The sequence below is a fragment of the Prunus avium genome, chromosome 6 (assembly GCF_965620075.1).
Source record: "Prunus avium chromosome 6, drPruAviu1.hap1.1, whole genome shotgun sequence".
Lineage (NCBI taxonomy): Eukaryota > Viridiplantae > Streptophyta > Magnoliopsida > Rosales > Rosaceae > Prunus > Prunus avium.
Window position 1 is genome coordinate 33,300,017 of NC_142289.1, and position 19,202 is coordinate 33,319,218.

A 19,202-nucleotide genomic window follows, 5' to 3' on the forward strand; every position below is an offset into this window, starting at 1 on the left:
GAGTCTATGTTGAGGGGTTACAATGAGAGAGTTCAATCCAACATTCCAATAATAATTATGCACTAGATCGAATGGCTATTAAGGACCCCCCTCATTATAACTGCTCACAAAAACCCCCTCACTCGAGCCTCCCTGCACACAAAAGGCTGAAGGAATCGATCTTGATGGGAGGTTGGGGCCTTTGGGGAAAACTTAGGTCATCTCCAGTAGTGGGCTAAAGCCACAAATTTAGCTCTTTGACACCCAAAAGCCATCTCAAGCAAGTTCAAGAATTCCAACATGCAAAGCGCATATGCAGCTAAATCATCTTCAATTAAACAGAGTACGAAATTGGTATTGATTTTATAAGCAATATGGCATGTCCAAAAGCCACTACTATTAACATTTATGAAAGTTCCAAAATTAAACCATAATAGCTAACATGACATCTCCCTAGAAGAAGGTTTTAAAACGAAGCCAAAGAAATCCCTAACTGCAAAATGCCTTTATTTGGACCATGAAACTAGATATAAGCTAAACTTGTTCACTTTGGTGGAGGGAAGAAGATAGCATCAGCAGTCCTCTTCGACCGGAAAAGTTTTTCCGTATCTGCATCCACATTGAAGGCAGCCTGGAGCACCTGAGGAGATAAAGCCTTCCAACAACCAATGCTTCCAGCCAAGTGGGTGAATATGGGACTGCAGCAAAATATGTGTTAGCAACATGTTAAACACCAAGTTGTAACTTTTTATGCTTAGCATAGATCTACACTAAAAAGTTTTTAAGAAAGTGCCAAATATTTCTGAATTATGCCTTCTGTGTGTGGTGGGAATAAATTTACATGTGTGTGTTCCAAGCAGCAAGAGTATGCTTCAATAAAACATGGAAGAAAAGAAGATTGCAGACATACAAGACACACTAAGAACATCTGATAATGTAAAGAAACAAATACTTACTTGGGAGTAGTGATGATAGAAAACCATTCCAAGCCATCTGGATCAGCAATCTTCGAAACAACAAAGTACCTAGGAACGATGAACAAATTACCAGCTTTGATAGTTGTTTCCAAGACCCTCTTACCGTCAACTCCAACAACTTGGACACGGCCACTGCCCCTAACAATATAAGTCACCTGCAGGGCGGAGTCACAAGAAAATCCAGGGGAGCACATAGCGCTTCCATCCAATCTAACAAGGTCAGCACCAAGTCCAACCTCACCAACCAAAGGAAGGTTTTTAGTGTTCAACACAACAACTCTTCCACCATTCTTAATGTCAACATCCAGAGGAGCCTCTTCACAGTTCAATGTCATACCATCTCTGTGTTCCTTCTTTGGCTCAGGTAAGTTAACTCCACTAAGCTTGACTATGCCCTTACCCGATTGCTTTCCAACGAGAGTCTTCACAATGCTCTCCTCCAAATCCCATGCTCGACCCACAAACTCGGTTGAGAAGCCAGTGAAAATGCCATTGGAGCCATTCAGATAGAAGGAAGTGAACTCACCCCTTTTGTGTGCTTTTGAAGTGTCACCCAAGAAAAGAACTACAAACTCAGTGTCCTCCTTGTTGTACCACCAAGTAACAACTCCAAAAGGGAGGGCAATGGCATCACCCTTCTTCACTGGAAGAATCTTCTCTTCCTTCTCAGGAAGCACAATTCCAACTACACCATTTCCTATAGGAAAACAAGAAAACAAAGTTCAAACATAACAATTACCACAAGCTCCTAAGGTCTCATAGTAACAGGGTAGGTGCTAAATTGATTTCAACAAGGGCATTAAAAAAAAAAATTGAATCGCATCAAAATTCTATATGGTATAATAATAATGACAAATCCCAGAAAATAAAATATGCAATTATACCACATTAAACAAACGTGATCTCATTTAATTTTAAAGTTAATCACTATTCATTAAACAATTTCAAGATCTTCTTTGATGTCAAAGTTAAAATCACTTTTCATCTACGAATTCCACGACCCACAAAAATAAATGAGCAACCAAACAAACAAACAAACAAGAAAAATAAATACGATCAAGCCGATCATGAAACGAAAACAAAATTATACCTTGAAGGACGTAAGCAACCTTGGCAGAATCGCAGTATTGGGGGAGAGCAAACCCGTTCTTCTCAAGGGCCAGCTTGGCCGCGCCAATGTTACCTTCACGGAGCATGGGAAGTTCAGACGGGCACCAAGAAAAGTAGGACCCACCATCTCCACCGTGCACCTTCTTGGGCAACTTGGGTGAAAGATCAATCTCCATTCTTGACGATTTTTAAGTCTCAACCCAGAAAACCCAAAACCCAAAACGAGAAAATAGTGAATTATATGCTCAAGCTGTGCGTGAGTGAATGAAAAGAAGGTGTATTTGGGTGTGCATATATAGGAGTGAGAGTGGCTATAAGGATGGCCATGTGTTACAGAGATAATAGAAGAGAGTTATGGATTAACGACAATTTGGATTAAAATTAGGATAGGATGTGACTAAAAATGGATAATCTGATTCTACTTACTTGCTCTTGAATTCCGGGATTAAAGCAGATTAGTTCAAGAGTTAGTAGTAGTACCATAGTTAAGTGCATATGGGATAAATTCAAATTCTATATTTCTCCTTTAATAATATGTAGCTTTTTTCATTTTTGCCCTTATAGTTTTTTCCTTACGTTGCTTTAATGCTTTGACTAAAAGATAAATAGATATGCAAGAGATTTCTAACTCAAGTGATTAAGTGTATTTACTTTTGCACCCGATGTTGATTCCTCCTTCCCTCTATCGTGTATATCAAGAAAATAAAAATAAATGCTAATTTTTTTGATTTAAAGATGTTAATTGACACTCTAAAATAGTCATTATACATTTTTCATTCTTTATTAACAATTCCCAAAAAAAAAATATAGGATGACCAGATTTAACAAGTTCAAATGTTGTCCAAGTAGCGCATGCTGGTATGATAAGGCTAATCTCTAACTTTTTTTACTTTTATTTTGAGTGCTTTTATTGATGATAAGTTTATCCTTTTGCAAAAAGAGACCTAAAAAAAGAAGAAAAAAACAAAAAGTAATCTTGTTGTATCCACCAACCTCTTTACATCCACCTAAATTCACTAAACCCTGTAATTATCTTCTTTCATCTCTCATATTATTCAATGATTCGATATTGATATTGTATACATTCAAGAAAAAAGGATGTTGGACTTGAGATCAATAATATTGAGGAAACCCCAAAACTCATCATATATAATAGAAGTCTAAAATTTAATTACAACCCCAAAGCAAATCCATACTAATTAAATTATTCGGATAAAGAAACTAGCAAACATAAACAAGAAAATTGCATCAGAAGTACTCTTCAACAGGAAAAGTTTCTACTGAGCTTAATTGGGTGGGGGGAAGAAGATTGCATCAGAAGTCCTCTTCGATCGGAAAAGTTTCTCTGTAGCTGAATCCACATTGAAGGCAGCCTCAAGCACCTGAGGAGACAAAGCCTTCCAAACACCAATGCTTCCAGCCAAGTGGGTGAATATGGGACTGCAGCACAGAAAACAAATGAATCAGCAAATTGTTGAACACCAAGTTTTGAAAAACTTTGGTAAAAAAACACAAGGACCCCATTTGCCCCCAATGATAAGTTTTTGATACAGAAACAATTGCAGATTAAGGAAACCTCAAGAGAATGGAAAAATTAAACATCAAGCAAGGTGTGGATCAACACTAAAAAGGGTTTTAAGAAGGTTTTAGAGAAGAGCTAATAAATGTAGATGAAAGAAAAAGTTTAACAAGCAGAGCGTAAATCAAGAACAATGAAATCAAAATCAGGGAAGAGAAAAGCACATTGCGGACAAATAAGAAACACTAAGAATATCTGATAATGTAAAGAACAAAATACTTACTTGGGAGTAGTGATGATAGAAAACCATTCCAAGCCTTCTGGATCAGCGATCTTTGAAACAACAAAGAACCTCGGAACGATGAACAAATTACCAGCTTTGATGGTTGTTTCCAAGACCCTCTTACCGTCGACTCCAACAACTTGGACACGGCCACTGCCCCTAACAATATAAGTCACCTGCAGGGCGGAGTCACAAGAAAATCCAGGGGAGCACATAGCACTTCCATCCAACCTAACAAGGTCAGCACCAAGTCCAACCTCACCAACCAAAGGAAGGTTTTTAGTGTTCAGCACAACAACTCTTCCACCATTCTTAATGTCAACATCCAGAGGAGCCTCTTCACAGTTCAATGTCATGCCATCTCGGTGTTCCTTCTTTGGTTCAGGCAAGTTAGCCCCACTAACCTGAACTATGCCCTTTCCAGATTGCTTGCTAACAAGGGTCTTCACAACATCCTCCTCCAAATCCCATGCTCGACCGACAAACTCAGTTGAGAAGCCAGTGAAAATGCCATTGGAGCCATTCAGATAAAAGTCAGTAAACTCACCCCTCTTGTGGGCTTTTGAAGTATCACCCAAGAAAAGGACTACAAACTCAGTGTCCTCCTTGTTGTACCACCAAGTAACAACTCCAAATGGGAGGGCAATAGCATCACCCTTCTTAACTGGAAGAACCTTCTCCTCCTTCTCAGGGAGGACAATCCCAACTACACCAGTACCTAAAGGAACCCGAGAAAAGCAAAGTTAAACTAAAATCAAACAAAAACAGAATTCAAAACATAACAATTAGCCTATTAATTTGCTAATTCGGAATTTCACCTTATTGAAGTTTCCAGTTGAATTTAAACATATGAAAAAGAAAAAAAGTTTTTTTTTTTTGTTTATTTATAAAGAAAACAGAGATAGTAACAGAGATATAAAAGCAATATCATTCAAAACACCTATATATTATAATGTACAAAAAGGTGTGAATAGTTTAAAAGAAAAGATGCAATCATAACATCTTCATCTATGAATTTCATAATTCCCAAACCAAACAACCAAATCACTTTAACCCACATGATCTCCTCCATTAATTTCATGATCTACAAAAATTAAGCAAAACAAACAAGAAAACAGATAAGACCAATCCGATCATGAAAATCCATATATGTTATAATGCACCAAAAGCCAAAAGGGTAAATTTTTGAAATCCAAATCCATTCAATGAAATCAGAATTGAAAAACTGAACCAATCAACAAGAATTCTGCACTATAAAAATCGCAATAACAGAACAAAACAGAAAAAAAGTCGATACCTTGGAGGACATAAGCGACCTGGGCAGAATCAGAGTACTTGGGGAGAGCAAACCCATTCTTCTCAAGAGCAAGCTTGGCAGCGCCAATGTTACCTTCACGGAGCATGGGAAGCTCAGATGGGGACCAAGCAAAGTAGGACCCTCCATCTCCACCGTACACCTTCTTGGCCAACTTTGGTGACAGATCAATCTCCATTGATTCTAAACGATTTTTCTGTGAACCCAGAAACCCAAATCACAAAACCCAAAACGAGAGAAAAATGACTGAAAGTATATGATCAAGCTGAATGACGATGAGAAGTGCATGTGGTTGGGCGTGTATATTATATAGGAGGGGGGAGGGAGAGTTAGAGTCTCATTTGGAAAAGGATTAATTGAGATTAAATTTAGGATAAGATGTAATTAAATTGGTAATTTGATTCTACTTCTTGTTGAAAATTAAATCCCGAATGGGAGGGGATTGGTTCAAATTCAAAGAGACTTAGGATTGTTCTATTACACAATATTTTATGCATAAAATTCGCTCTTTCTCTATATCCTATTTCTTTATTTTATTTTTTTAATCATATATATATTGCTCCATATTAATTTTTATTTATTTATTGATATCTCATCGTTATTATAGTCAATGGTAAGTACATTTTTGAAGTATCATTTTTATTCATGATTATAATCAAATCAAATTTATACTATTAGAACATGTAAAATTATTGGATCACTTTGCTAACAAATTACCCACTTTAGTTACATTCCTATCCTAAATCTAGTTCGTATTTATTTCATTTAACGCAAGTTGTTTCACAAGTTCATATGAGTTTTTAGTATTATGTGAGTTTATATGATTCTTTTTTACTTTTGTACCAATTTATTATATAAATAGGATAGGAGTGATAACTTATTGGGAGATTCATTCCCATATTTGATTATAGAGATTGTGTTATAATAACAATTGTACCTCAATTTAGATAAGGTTGCATAATTAGGAATGGGTTTTTATTATGGACTCCAATAAATAGGTTTACAATGAAAAGATAAATAAGAGGAAACGAAAAGATAGATAAGAGAAAACGAAAAGAACCGGTAAAATGTCATGTTTTATCTTATTTAATAATTTATGTTATTTTGCTAACAAGGTCTAGCTTAGTGACATTGTTGTTTCAATGAAGTTATCTCACTTTGATTAAAAAAAAAAAAAAAAAGGTCTAGCTTAGTGAAAAGGGAAAATGACTTTCAAATCAATGGTCTCAAATTCAAACACTCATGACACATTGATAGTATGTTTGTGTGTAAGAAACCCTCCCTTGCAAGTTTAATCTATCGTTTGTATTAAAAAATAATTTATAGTTTTTTTTTATAAAAAGAAAAAACCATTAATGTTGTTTGTAAACAGTTTAAAATAAATTATATTTGGGAAAGAATAAAAGACTTTTTAAAAGCAAATAGAGAAATACCAAAAGGATAAAATAAAGTTGGGAATAGATTCAGTGTGAGATGAGGTGAAGTGACCTGATTTAATAAGGTAATGTACTAATCCAAAGACCAGGAGATGGATGAACGATGGGGCTAATCTTCAATTTTATTTTTTATTTTTAGTCGGATACCTTTTTTTTATCTATATTATCAGGATCATATCATATTATTTTTTTCCTTTTATGAGGTGTCATATTATTCGAATATCTTATTTTTAGGTATGGATATTAATTGGCTAGTTTGTATGAATATTGTAATGATCCTTTGTGATTATTGATTTTTTTAGCTAAATTATGAATGCAATCCTATAATTTCTCAAAAATTGTATAGATATTAACTGAACACGGTTTGATAATATTTGTTGAATACCTTTTATCCAAACACATGAAATCTTATTCCCAATACTTTTTTTTTTTTTTGGCAATTTACCACCCACTTCATTTTAGTGCTAATGTCCCATTTCCGTCTATGTTTGTTAAATTTTCCGTTAAAACATTTCACAAGATGTGCACATGAAACTGTTTTCACCTTTTTAATAGCCAAATAATTTTAAATATTAAAGTCAATTGTAAATAATTCATAAAATAATAATAATAAATTGGAAAACATAAAGAAAATGGGTTTACCCATGTAACCTATCCACGGCCCAAAAACCCTTCAACGACCTCAGTAGCCGAAAACCCCTTCCACGACCTCCCTCCTCCAATAATAACAACCCCTTACCCCGGAGCGGATTTGTTGTCCCCAAATTTAGTATCCCCTCATATTCTCTGTCTATTTTGTTTACACATGCCTATTTAAGGGATCTTGAATCTCTACATTTACATATTGCTTATTTACCCGCATTTCGCAACATCTCAACCATTATAATAATTTAACTGTTTAAGAGATGACACATCATTAAACTTTAAAAAACTTTTTAAAACGAAATCCAATAACTTAAAAATTCAATTAAAATTCGTAAAATCCAAAATTAAAAGAACTAGAAACCCAACCCCCCCTCCCCCCTTACCACCAATGTCTCCGCCTCCGCTACCCACCCGACCCAAGCCGCCATACAATCCAAGATACCTACCCCCTCTCTCACACTTGCCCATTTGCATATTGTTGTAAAGGAAATACAAATAATTTCAATCATCAATGGCTGTGATGATTTGTGGCAACCTCCCTCCCCCCTCACCTCTCGCTTAGAGGGAGTGGTTTTTTGTTTTTGTTTTTATTTTTATTTTATTTAAATAATAAAACAATTATGAGTTTTAAATAAATTTTCTTATAGAAAAAAAAAAAACAATTTTAAACAGATGATGTGTCATGTTTTAGACAATTAGACGAAATGCAAATAAATGCACAACGTGTAAATGTAGAGGCTCGGGATCCCTATTTAAGTAACCCCAAACTTAACAGTATTAAGTTTTAATATATTGAAAAATAAACACTAATTAAAGGAAAATCAAAACCTGCAACCATCCAAAAATACAACAGAATTCTGAGAAATATAATTAAATAATACATAAAAATTATGAGTGCAAATTGAATTATCTCTAATGGCAATTGGTTATCTAATCATACAACAACATGGTAAAAGATGTTTGATCAAGTATTGGAACTCTCGTCGTCAACCAAAGTGCCCAAAGTGCCCTCGAGCTCCTCCAACTAGCAGTTTCACTGAAAATAATAACTAATATGCAAAATCACTTTCATGTTATAATTCCAATAAAGAAAGCAACATATTAGTTCATTTGCAAAGTTTGTTTGTCCATTTAATTTTTGGGTTGGCATTGTTTATATCATTGCCTTTCATGCATGAAACAAATGTTATATAAATATATATATAATACATCAATTTCATTTTAAAGGGGAAAAAAAAAGAGTAAACAAGACTCTGCAAATATTTTAAAAAAACATAAACATAAACAAGACTATGCACAACAAAAATTCTATATAATATTAATTTTTTTTAACGAGGGCATGAAAGCCCACAATACTAGATAGAGAAAGAAATCGGAGCTAGAATGTCCAAATATTATTTACAAAATTTGACAGACATAAATTGAAATATTGACCAAGATACTAGTTTAACCCAATAATGAAAAATGGCAAATGTGTGCTATACTCCAATATTTAGGTCAGAGCATTTGAGTTCCATGTCACCTCTTTTTTTTTGTAAATTCCTCAATACAATCCTTATCCCAAAGACAAATTGAATTACGTCTTTAAAAACTGAAGAAAAATTAAAACCAGTGTGTGGCTGCTGGGATTCGAGCCCAGGTCTCCACGGCCACAACGTGGAATTCTTACCACTAAACTACAGCCACTTTGTTGTTCTTGTGTGCGTTCGTTTACGTTAAATATCTGAAATATTTAAGCCCAGATCCAGGCCTAAAAACTTTGGTGGACTTGAAATACACAACTTTCGTCCACATGTCCAAATCTTTAAAATCCGACCTAAAACGAAACAAAAAAACAAATTTATTTCTTTATACATTTTGAACAATTTTTTTTGGCCAAACGATAGTAATTTTGTTCAAAAGAAATAGAGCGTATCATAGATGATTAACGAATAACCAAAAAAAATTATTTATACTTTTTAAATATTCGGCTAACTGTGTATGTTAACTTAACACATTGGATCAAACTAGTATAACTATTTTTTCTTTTTTCTTCGGGTGAAAATAGTAACCTTTTTTTTTTCAGTTTATTTTTCCCCAGTGCAAATAGCTAGCATAATTAATTTCTTTTTTCAGAAGTTCACAATTCATTCTCCAAATCGAAAAATTGATAAGAACTCGAGCGCATAATATTTGAAGACCTGATTTTGGCGTGAAGTAATGATTGAGCTATTAACAATAAAATTTAGGCCGGAATTCACCCACTAAAACACTAAAACACTAAAACACAGGATAGGAATAGGATACTACTCTATCTCTTCAGACAAATTCAATTAAAGTCAACATAGAACGCAGTCAATAAGAAATTAAATAACAACAAAATTAGTTAATTTCAAAAAAGAAAAAACTAGAAAACCAAATATTCTTTGAATTGTAATTACAATCTACTTTAGGTTTCTTTAAATCGTTATAGATTCAATATTCTTCTATTTCATTGACAAACAATAAAACCATGTACACTTCTATTTTCTTTCTAAACTTGCCTTGAGAGAATAAGACCAGATCCCATAAGAACTTAAACAAGAATCAAAATCACTTAATGTCAAAAATACATCATCCCTAACGAGCTAGAAAACCAAATATTCTCGGAGACCTGATTGGATTCGAAAATACAGGGTGAACAGAACGGATCTCAAATAGGAAACGAAAATTCATTCAAAGGGAAAAACTTTTTTTTTTTCCTTCTATTTCTACTCTCGAACGAAATGTTGCTTGCGCAGTTGCATTATACATTTTCGAGTAGTGTATTCCAAAAAGTATATAAGAAAAAAAAAACTTCCTTGCTACTTTAGTTAGTCTATAATTGATCATCTCTATGAGTCGTAGGTCTCCAATGAGACTTCTTGCTTCTAGAATCCGTATGCATGTGTGTGGTCTAAAGTCTATATTTAGATCAATTTCACCACATCGAAGACTTGCTCGTAGGTTGCAGCTCTACACTAGCAAAACCAAAGCTGCACATTGGTCAAAGTTAGAGGCAGTACCTAGTCCAACATATTATGGCAACTGGTAACCCAAACACTATCAAGGGATCCCCTTCACTGGAAGAGAAGCTCCATTCTGCATTTGTTGGGAAGGTGAAGGCTTTGGTGCACTTCTCAGGAAGCTTTTTGCATAGAGGGTACCAAAGACAACGACCTGATCATTGTAATAAAAGCAGAGTTATTGGGTTTCAGGAAATCCAAAATAGGGCAAAATATAATTAGGTTTGAGTTGAAGCTTACAGCTCCAATCCATTGTTCCCTGCTAAGGGGGTGTGAAAACCACAAGCATGATAGCATAATGCTGACCAACTTCATTGCCAAAGAGAACGAAAAAACCATATATTAGAAGCATGGATACATGAGAACTGAGAACAAAAAAATTTCAAGGATTATTTTGCAGAGATATGATTCACCTGTCTTGTGGTCATTATTGTGGCAAATGTGAGAGCACCAAATGTGCGAATCGTGTAAGAAATGAAAAATTGGCTAGCTGTTGCTACCTGAAACACAAACCACTTGTAAATAACCAAGGAAAAGAAAAGAGAAACAAGAGACAGAGAAGAAGACGAGGCAAGAAAAATAAAATTGGACAGGATAGGAAAGACAGAAAGACTTGAACAATGGACATAAGCACCAAAAAATTAAAAACAACTGCTAAAATGAATACAAAGTAATTAAATAAGAAAAAACAGATACCATAATAGGAAGAAAAGATCTCTTACAGTAGAAAGCAATGCAATGTCAAAGAAACAATCATTGTGGCTAGAAACAAAATGGATTGCTGGAAGCAGCTGTCCTTGTAATATAAGACCTGAAAATTTAGCACAGTAAATAACCCACCACTTCAATGCAAAAGAAACAAATCAAATCCAAAAATAAATAAATAAATAAAGGAGGCTTGTACATTAGATTATTTTAAACAACTCATAAAATATTCAAACACCAGATCAGTGATCAACCAGTGGCTCACAATGAAACCATTCATTTTGAACAACAATGAGCGATTAATCAAGTTAGACAACAGGTTTCCCCTCTTCATGAAGGGGGTCAGGGTTTCAAAGCTTCAAGTCAGCAAACCCCCCTATGCTAATCAACTAGGACAAGATCTTCTAGACAACGAGTTAAATATGTTTAACAAATAATTCATATTTGCAAGCGAGATTTTCCATGCCATCAGCAAATTAATGTAGATGGCATCTTCCTTTATCCACATACACCAAACAGACTTAAAAGATTAATCAACTACACAACTAGTAAAAGGTTCTAACATACTAGCATAAGCATATGAACTCGATGTATGAGCTAAAATTGTAGATTATCGATCGAAAAACAAATTTATGATTGCTTGGTACCTACAGCCTGATAGTGAAATTCACAACCTTCAAGTAGAACACAAACACAACAATGCTTGGATCACTTTGAAATTTGACTATGCATCCTGAGTCAGTCAAGATAATGATACGAAATCCACAACATAAATTCTGACAACATATGAACAAACGAATCCCATTAAGCAATAAGAAGCACAGACAACCCCACTATGAAATATCCCCCAGTGCAATTAACATAACTACTAATGGATCAACAAGATTAGAATAAGGATCTTACCTGTCAAGCTGAGAACACAAGAACAGAATGCAGTGTAAAATATTTGATTGTGTATCTCCATATCATAGCCTTTAAACAGTTTATCTTGGAACGTGCTTGTAAAGCCATCAAACCTGTTAGAACAGAAATAAGAAACTAAATATATAAAATTTTGGTTCCAAATATCTTGTTGCATAAACATTTGTGTTATTGCTAAACAGTGGAAAAACGAAGCAAAAGGAAAATAGACAAGAGCAAAATCATCGATGCTGTCACAGCGCTACACTCATAATCAATTACAAGTGCGAAACTTTAAATTACTTGTTTTGGTATGTTTTACTTCTGTAAAGGAGCATTTAAAGCAATTTAGTATAATGGGGTGGCATTGGTATAAATCATTGTTATCCTAGCAATCTGATTTTGATAGTCTAAGTGTCTCACTTGCCTCAGAGAAAGGTGTAAGCATCAAGAAAAAGTTCAATGGCACACCTTTATCAAAGTAAGTATAACAGGTATTAATTTCATATAAATTAATATATTTGAATTGTACTGAACTGTATGTTCATTTTAGCAGCTAGCAACAAACAAATTTAAAATTAAGCATAACTAATTAATCTAATAAACAGAGGGTTCAAATTAATACCCAAGATAACCAATCATAAGGGAAATGCCCCAAACAGTATTTTCTCTTCCTCTACCATATATATCAGATGGACCAATCTCGGAAGATCCTGCCTACAATCAAAAGCACAAACAATTATTTCTATTTATATCAAAGAACTACAATACTAACCCAAATTTTGTGCATCACCAAACAAAAGGATCTCACACAACAGTCCCATGCATGAACAAAGATGGAATCTCCTCTAACTAATTAGACCATTTCAGAAAACCAGCAAATGAGACATAAATATCCCGTTGCTAAATGATAGAAGTTTATTGCTTTTAGGTCATAGAACACCACATCTATTTGTCAAATGCCCTCACACATTGTGATCATACTAAGATATGCATGAACGTAGCAAGCGTACTGAAGTTACCCAATTCTTTATGATAAGCAACCTGAACTGGAATGAATCTTTTCCTTTGAAATTGAGAGATGACAATTCTTACAGTTCTAAGGCAACTATGAAACTAAAGGAAAACACCTTGAACCCAATTGAAAACTAATCAGTACAAGAGCATAAAATATAAAATTTAATGAATTAGAGAATTCTTCATGAAGTAACAATACAATTCCATATATACAATAATATCAGTAAGCACACCCCATACAGTAGCCATTGTTCAGGACACTTCAAAGGCAAAAGTCTACTTTTGGGTATTCCAATCTTGCATGAGATTACATATAGAAAGAAATTGAATGGAAGTTTATAAGTCTGCATGCAAAATTGCTGACATTTGTTGCAAGTTCCCAATATACCATCATCCGCATGTGCACCCCCTGATTCAGGAAGCTAAAGAAACTTGCACTGGGAATCAGAGACTACAGCATTTACAAGTATTGCAAAGTGGTAGCATGCAGACAATTATTCACCACTTTTCAAAATACAATCATTTGCATGTGCATGCCTCAGTGGTAAATTTTAAGGAAGTCGGCAGGTAATCAGAGACTAGGGCCATACCGGATATAAAATAAATATTGAACAGCCCACTGTCACTAGAAATGCCAACAAATAGTCCTGTCCCTTGTATTTCTTTTGCATAATGATAGTGCCCCAAACCTGCATAAAAAAATAACAGCATGAAATGGCAAACCAAAGAAAATAAGATCATTGTTCTTTGTAAAAAAGATAATGAAGTCACTAAGAATATTTTAGATTAGTATACTTCTCAGGTCTCACTTCAAGCTCAACTTTCGCATGCTCAAACATTTGGAAACCACTAATCATTCAAAGCCTGTTTATCAGCTTTTGTCCTTACATTTACAGTGGTTAGTGCCTATTTTGTTCACCCTATACAGGCTATACTATATTTTTGACCTTTCCATCAACGCCTGGGCTTCAACAGCTAACTTCATAGCTTGTAAACTTCAATCTGTCCTAAAGCTGAGGGAGTGGTAGTGTGAGTATAAATGTATCTTCCCATTGTTTAAGCTTTTGCATTAGGTGTTCATTTTGTATTAGTTTAACAGGGAATACCAAATTTTCAGATATGTAGACATTCACTAATATAGTGGATATAAAGGGCCAACCTTTTTCTTTTCGACAAGTATTGGGCACATTCAAAATCATCACCATGATTGATGACTTCTTACAGGCACCTAGAATGCTATTAATGTAAAGTTAACATATAAACTAAACTTTCACAGCTCCACCTGCCACACCTTCCTCCTCATACTACGCAAAGGCGGGATCATAAATCATCCGAGATCATAAGATGTATGACACTCTGAGCAATACAAAACAGTTTGGTTTCTGGTTCATTTCCCTAAACTAGCTGGTTAATTCAGAAGGGAAGGCTATTCAGAAAGCAACTCATGAAGTTATAGCTAAGTGATTATCCATTTTTCTTTTATCTGTCTTCTAGTTAGCACATGTGGTGTTCTTTCTCATCAAGTACACTAAATAAGCTGAATGCTTTCAGGATTTTTTTATGGTTCAAAACTTCAAATCAGAACAAAATGTCACTCAACTTGATAAACACTTCACACCTTATTTATGTTAGAGCCTCAAGTACTCAAAAACAAAATAATATAAAAATTAAGCAAACAGATATAACTATTCATAAATAGTACAATCAAGTACCAAAACTAAAGACAATGTCTTCTTCTCACCATCACAGGTATCATCTTGGCACATTTTGCAAGTGTTTGAACAGGAAAGCTGACATATTTGAGAGCCTGCAACAAGAATTTGCAGTAACCAAAATGCACCAAATCATCAAAACCAAAACAAACAATACATGTTTTACCAAATTAAAGCCCACAGCTCACCTCATACTGACATGTAGTGGTTAATATGTTTGAAACCGATACAAAGGAGTACTTGTAGACCGGAGCAACGGGATCCAAAGCCTTCTTGCTCGCCAACAAGGCTCCTGCGGAGATCGCCGACGTCGTAATGCGATTGCAGAAGACGAGAAACAACGAGTACCTGAAAAACGCCTTGTCGTCCCCGTACGGGACTCTCATAATCTTTTCCTGCACGAAAACGGAGCAAGATTCAAGCTTTTCGCCATGAAAATGATGACAATGGAGATCGATTCGAAGAGCTGGAGGAATGCGAGAGAAATTTGGACCTGGAGAACGCCGTAGGTGACGAGCGTGGTCATGATTCCGGCCACGGCGAAAACCCCCTTCCATAGCTTGCTCGGCTGCGTAACAATCGATAACGGCGCCGTATCGGCCATGGCCCGATAACGAAGAGCGTAGCTGACTGGCTATCGCTTGGAAAGTCGCGTCAATGCGGTGCCGTTTGGTCGCCGGAGAAATGATGTGGAGCCCGAGGGTTGGGGATCAAATAGAGAGAGAGAGAGAGAGGGAGAGAGAGCTTGGGGATACGTGGCGGGAGAGGGTTTAAAAAGCTTCTTTCTTTTTTAGTTTGTATTTGATTTAATTTTTTCAGCGAAACAAGTCGCGCAAGTGAGCAGCGTTTCGCAATCGCCGGCGGCTATTTCTCTGTGTTTTGTTGTGGGAAGGCCGTTGAAGCATTTTCGCTTTCTCTGGGTTTTAAAAGTGTGGACATGTCAGCAGGTCCCGAAGACGGGTGTTTTGTCCAACTTGGACTTTTTGGGTTGAAGAAAAGGTTGTTCTTGTACACTACAAGATCAACCGTTTATTTGGTCAACCCTCATCTGCTGTTTGATGATGTTACAGAATAACGGTTGATGTGTTTTCAATTCTTTGGAAATCCATCCAGAATAGAGAAATGTTGAAAAAATATGCAATCATCGAAAAATAAAAGTATATTATAAGCGCATATTAAGTTATTAAATTCAATCAATTTTGTCGACGGAATCTAGACCAATGAAAAATGATCATGACTTACACACCATCACACTTAATGAAAAATAGTCATAACTTGTACACACCAATGATCTCAGTCTATTTTTTTTTTAATGAAATGGCTGAACTATGAGTAATTAAATGTACAAATTATGGTTAATTTTTTTGTTAATTTTTTTTTATCTCTTGCATTTATTCTAATCATCGTCCTTTGGCTCCAAAACTACAATTTGTTTGAGGATAATCCAACTGAAAGCAGCATCCAATTCTTTTTATGTCACCATCACACCAACCAAATTTATACAGAAAATAATGTGGCTCACAATTCCGTACATTTATTCAAGTTTTGGATAACGGCTCTGAGAGCAAAAGCTTGCAAGCACATCCGAAACTAGAGGTGGGATTTTTCTTCCCTTCGTGCAGCACACAATATGCAAGTTCTGATTCCTAGAGAAAACAACTAGAGAAGAAGTTGAAGTCTCTCAAATCCCTCTGTTCATGGATGCTTTAATTCTTCACCCCCTCTTCCCCTATATCCTCACTAGCTCAAGGTTCTTTCTCATTGTTTTTTTTAAAATTAATAAAAAACTGTCATTCATGAAATTTGAACTCATAACTCGGGTGATTCTGTCACAGTGTGCATCAGTCTCTTGTGGTTCGTCAATGCCTGTACAGGCAAAGGTGGTTGAATCCAACAACTTGGGCTATTGGGGTGTCTGGAAGTAGTAGCCTTGGAGCAGCTGGGGACCTTTTTGGTGATGCTAATAACCTAAAGGGAATTGATCAAAATGGTTCTTTGTTGGGTCGCTTGGATGAGGCAGCTTCAGCAGTGCCATTTGGGACGTTGGATGCTGAGATCACACCAGAGACCATTGATTTCTTTGTTAGTGAAGCTGAGGGCGACCCTGATTGCCCATCTGAGGGCTACTCATCCATAGAGCAGGCTCTTAACACATTAAGCCAAGGAAAGGTTGGAAGTGTTATTGCTCTTGGGAATTACAAATACAATTAATCTTTTGTTTTTTTTTTGGTAGAACAATTAATCTTATTGTGAATTTCATTGAATATTATGTGTACATAGATAAGCATGTGCTGAGGTTTTGTAGCTCAATTCAAGCTATGAGTCAATGATATTAGATTCACATTGTAGAATGATTTTTAAGTTAAAATTCCACTGTTTGGGTTTAATAGGACTTAAAATTCCACTAATTTGTCTTTTTTATGTTTAGTTTGTGATTGTTGTAGATGATGAAAATGGGGAAGTGGAAGGAAACCTAGTCATGGCAGCATCATTCACAAGTCCGAAAGACGTAGCATTCCTGATCAAGCAAGGGTCTGGGATTGTCTCTGTAGGCATGAAGGAGGAGGATCTTGAAAGACTGAAGCTTCCTCTGATGTCACCAGAGACTGAGGAAGAAGACTCATCTGCCCCCACATTCACAATCACAGTGGTAATCCTTTGCAAACGCCTCAGAATTCTCCATCATTTTGAAAACATAGGCTGCAATTTAACAAGAAGCAAACCTTTACTTATCTATTTTTTTCTTGTTTGTGTTTGAAGGATGCAAAAGTTGGAACATCTACTGGAGTGTCAGCTGTAGACAGGGCAAAGACTGTCGTAGCTCTCGCATCTCATGATTCTAAGCCACAAGACTTTAGAAGGCCTGGCCATGTGTTTCCTCTCAAGTACCGAAATGGCGGCATTCTAAGGAGAGCCGGCCACACTGAGGCTTCGGTTGATCTGGTTGTTCTGGCAGGCTTGAGGCCAGTGTCTGTTCTCTCAGCTGTAGTTGATGCAGAAGATGGCTCTATGGCCTCTTTGCCCAATTTAAGAAAACTCTCATTAGACCACTCCATTCCAATTGTCTCCATAACTGATTTGATCAGGTAAACAATCTACTCAACCACATATAAAAATTTCTTAGAAAGTTTTGCCTTGAATGATTTAGAACTATGATTGTTGATTTTGCTCATATAGTATGTTATGCTAATAGGTACAGGAGAAAGAGGGAAAAATTGGTGGAAAGAAAAGCAGTTTCCCGTTTACCTACAAAGTGGGGATTGTTTCAGGCTTATTGCTACAACTCAAAGCTAGATGGAACAGAACATGTTGCCGTTGTGAAGGTATGCATGAACCTTTCTTGTACAAAAACAAGAAGGATCATTTGGTGTTCGGAAAGGTTAATATGTGTGCCAACCTTCTGCTAAATTTCTATCGAACATCGACAGGGAAGCATTGGGAACGGAGAAGATGTGCTGGTAAGAGTTCATTCAGAGTGTTTGACAGGGGACATATTCGGATCAGCCCGGTGTGATTGCGGCAACCAGTTGGACTTGGCAATGCAGCTGATTGAGCAAGCCGGTCGAGGAGTTGTTGTTTACCTTAGAGGTCATGAAGGAAGAGGCATTGGCCTTGGTCACAAACTTCAAGCCTATAATCTGCAGGACCAAGGCCATGACACAGTCCAGGCCAATATAGAACTTGGACTAGCTGTTGATTCTCGCGAATACGGGATCGGTGCTCAGGTCAGTTTCACAAACCATGGTCTTAATAATAACAAATGCTTGTATTGTTAGACTATGAATACGAACATAAACCTACGTGATCGAAACGTAACGAGATAGTATTTCAATTATGTATATAATAACAATTTTTGTGAATGATTGTAAGCAGATTCTGAGAGACATTGGGGTTCGAACGATGAGACTAATGACGAACAACCCTGCAAAGTTCACTGGACTAAAGGGATATGGGTTGGCTGTGGTTGGGAGGGTTCCAGTGTTGACACCAATTACAGAGGAAAACAAGACCTACTTGGAAACAAAACGAACCAAGATGGGACATGTTTATGGTTCTGATATTCAAGGGCTTTCATCCGGATTCATCAACCCGAATGTAAATAACAACCAAGGCCTACCAGAATCAGACAGTGAAAGTTGAAATCATACATAGCTACCACACACATATAGATATAGAAATTCATAAGGCTTCTTCTTTATGTACCAAAGAGAGTTCATTGATTTTGTTATTGATTTCTTGTTAATAATCATTTCAATCCATTTTTAAGTGCTCAAATGAGAAAGCAGTTAAAACATCTCAAACATTGTAATTTGAAGAGCCAAATATACTACATCAAAATTTGTTCACTCCAAAAACTCTTTTCAAACTAGTTTATTATTATTATTATTATTTTTAAATACAAGCGATAATTTAAATTACTCTAAATTAATATAATTTACTGACATGAAAATTAGAACTTGGGTACAAGACATTGCCATAATCAAACTAGGCTAATTCACGTCTCCATTACTTCAACTTTCTTTTTTATAGGATGCATTACTTCAATTTTTAACAGAAACAAGGTTCCTTACTCTCTAAAAA

At 35.8% G+C, this 19,202-nt stretch overlaps 4 protein-coding genes and 1 non-coding gene across 5 annotated transcripts; 1 reads left to right on the forward strand and 4 right to left on the reverse strand.

Moving 5' to 3' along the window:
• Positions 1–320: 320 nt before the first annotated feature.
• Positions 321–2,521, reverse strand: LOC110762073 (glutelin type-D 1). The gene is made up of 3 exons (XM_021964670.2): positions 2,047–2,521; positions 936–1,653; positions 321–677 (listed from the first exon to the last, which is right to left on the reverse strand). The coding sequence occupies exons 1-3, from the start codon at positions 2,240–2,242 to the stop codon at positions 524–526; spliced, it is 1,068 nt and encodes a 355-aa protein (XP_021820362.2). The 5' UTR covers positions 2,243–2,521; the 3' UTR covers positions 321–523.
• A 658-nt stretch (positions 2,522–3,179) lies between these two features.
• LOC110762075 (11S globulin seed storage protein Ana o 2.0101-like) lies at positions 3,180–5,631 on the reverse strand. Its single transcript, XM_021964671.2, has 3 exons — positions 5,166–5,631; positions 3,869–4,586; positions 3,180–3,506 (listed from the first exon to the last, which is right to left on the reverse strand). The coding sequence occupies exons 1-3, from the start codon at positions 5,359–5,361 to the stop codon at positions 3,353–3,355; spliced, it is 1,068 nt and encodes a 355-aa protein (XP_021820363.2). The 5' UTR covers positions 5,362–5,631; the 3' UTR covers positions 3,180–3,352.
• A 3,247-nt stretch (positions 5,632–8,878) lies between these two features.
• TRNAH-GUG (transfer RNA histidin (anticodon GUG)) lies at positions 8,879–8,950 on the reverse strand. Its single transcript has one exon. It is a non-coding gene; the product is annotated as a tRNA-His (tRNA).
• An 861-nt stretch (positions 8,951–9,811) lies between these two features.
• On the reverse strand, positions 9,812–15,574 carry LOC110762057 (UDP-N-acetylglucosamine (UAA) transporter family). Its single transcript, XM_021964650.2, has 10 exons — positions 15,115–15,574; positions 14,810–15,016; positions 14,651–14,716; positions 13,500–13,598; positions 12,518–12,609; positions 11,896–12,008; positions 11,010–11,098; positions 10,701–10,787; positions 10,528–10,596; positions 9,812–10,441 (listed from the first exon to the last, which is right to left on the reverse strand). The coding sequence occupies exons 1-10, from the start codon at positions 15,223–15,225 to the stop codon at positions 10,328–10,330; spliced, it is 1,047 nt and encodes a 348-aa protein (XP_021820342.1). The 5' UTR covers positions 15,226–15,574; the 3' UTR covers positions 9,812–10,327.
• A 574-nt stretch (positions 15,575–16,148) lies between these two features.
• On the forward strand, positions 16,149–18,923 carry RIBA3 (monofunctional riboflavin biosynthesis protein RIBA 3). The gene is made up of 7 exons (XM_021964697.2): positions 16,149–16,371; positions 16,457–16,790; positions 17,050–17,271; positions 17,382–17,707; positions 17,815–17,944; positions 18,050–18,346; positions 18,495–18,923. Exons 1-7 carry the CDS (start codon positions 16,319–16,321, stop codon positions 18,759–18,761), a joined length of 1,629 nt encoding a protein of 542 aa, XP_021820389.2. The 5' UTR covers positions 16,149–16,318; the 3' UTR covers positions 18,762–18,923.
• Positions 18,924–19,202: the final 279 nt, after the last annotated feature.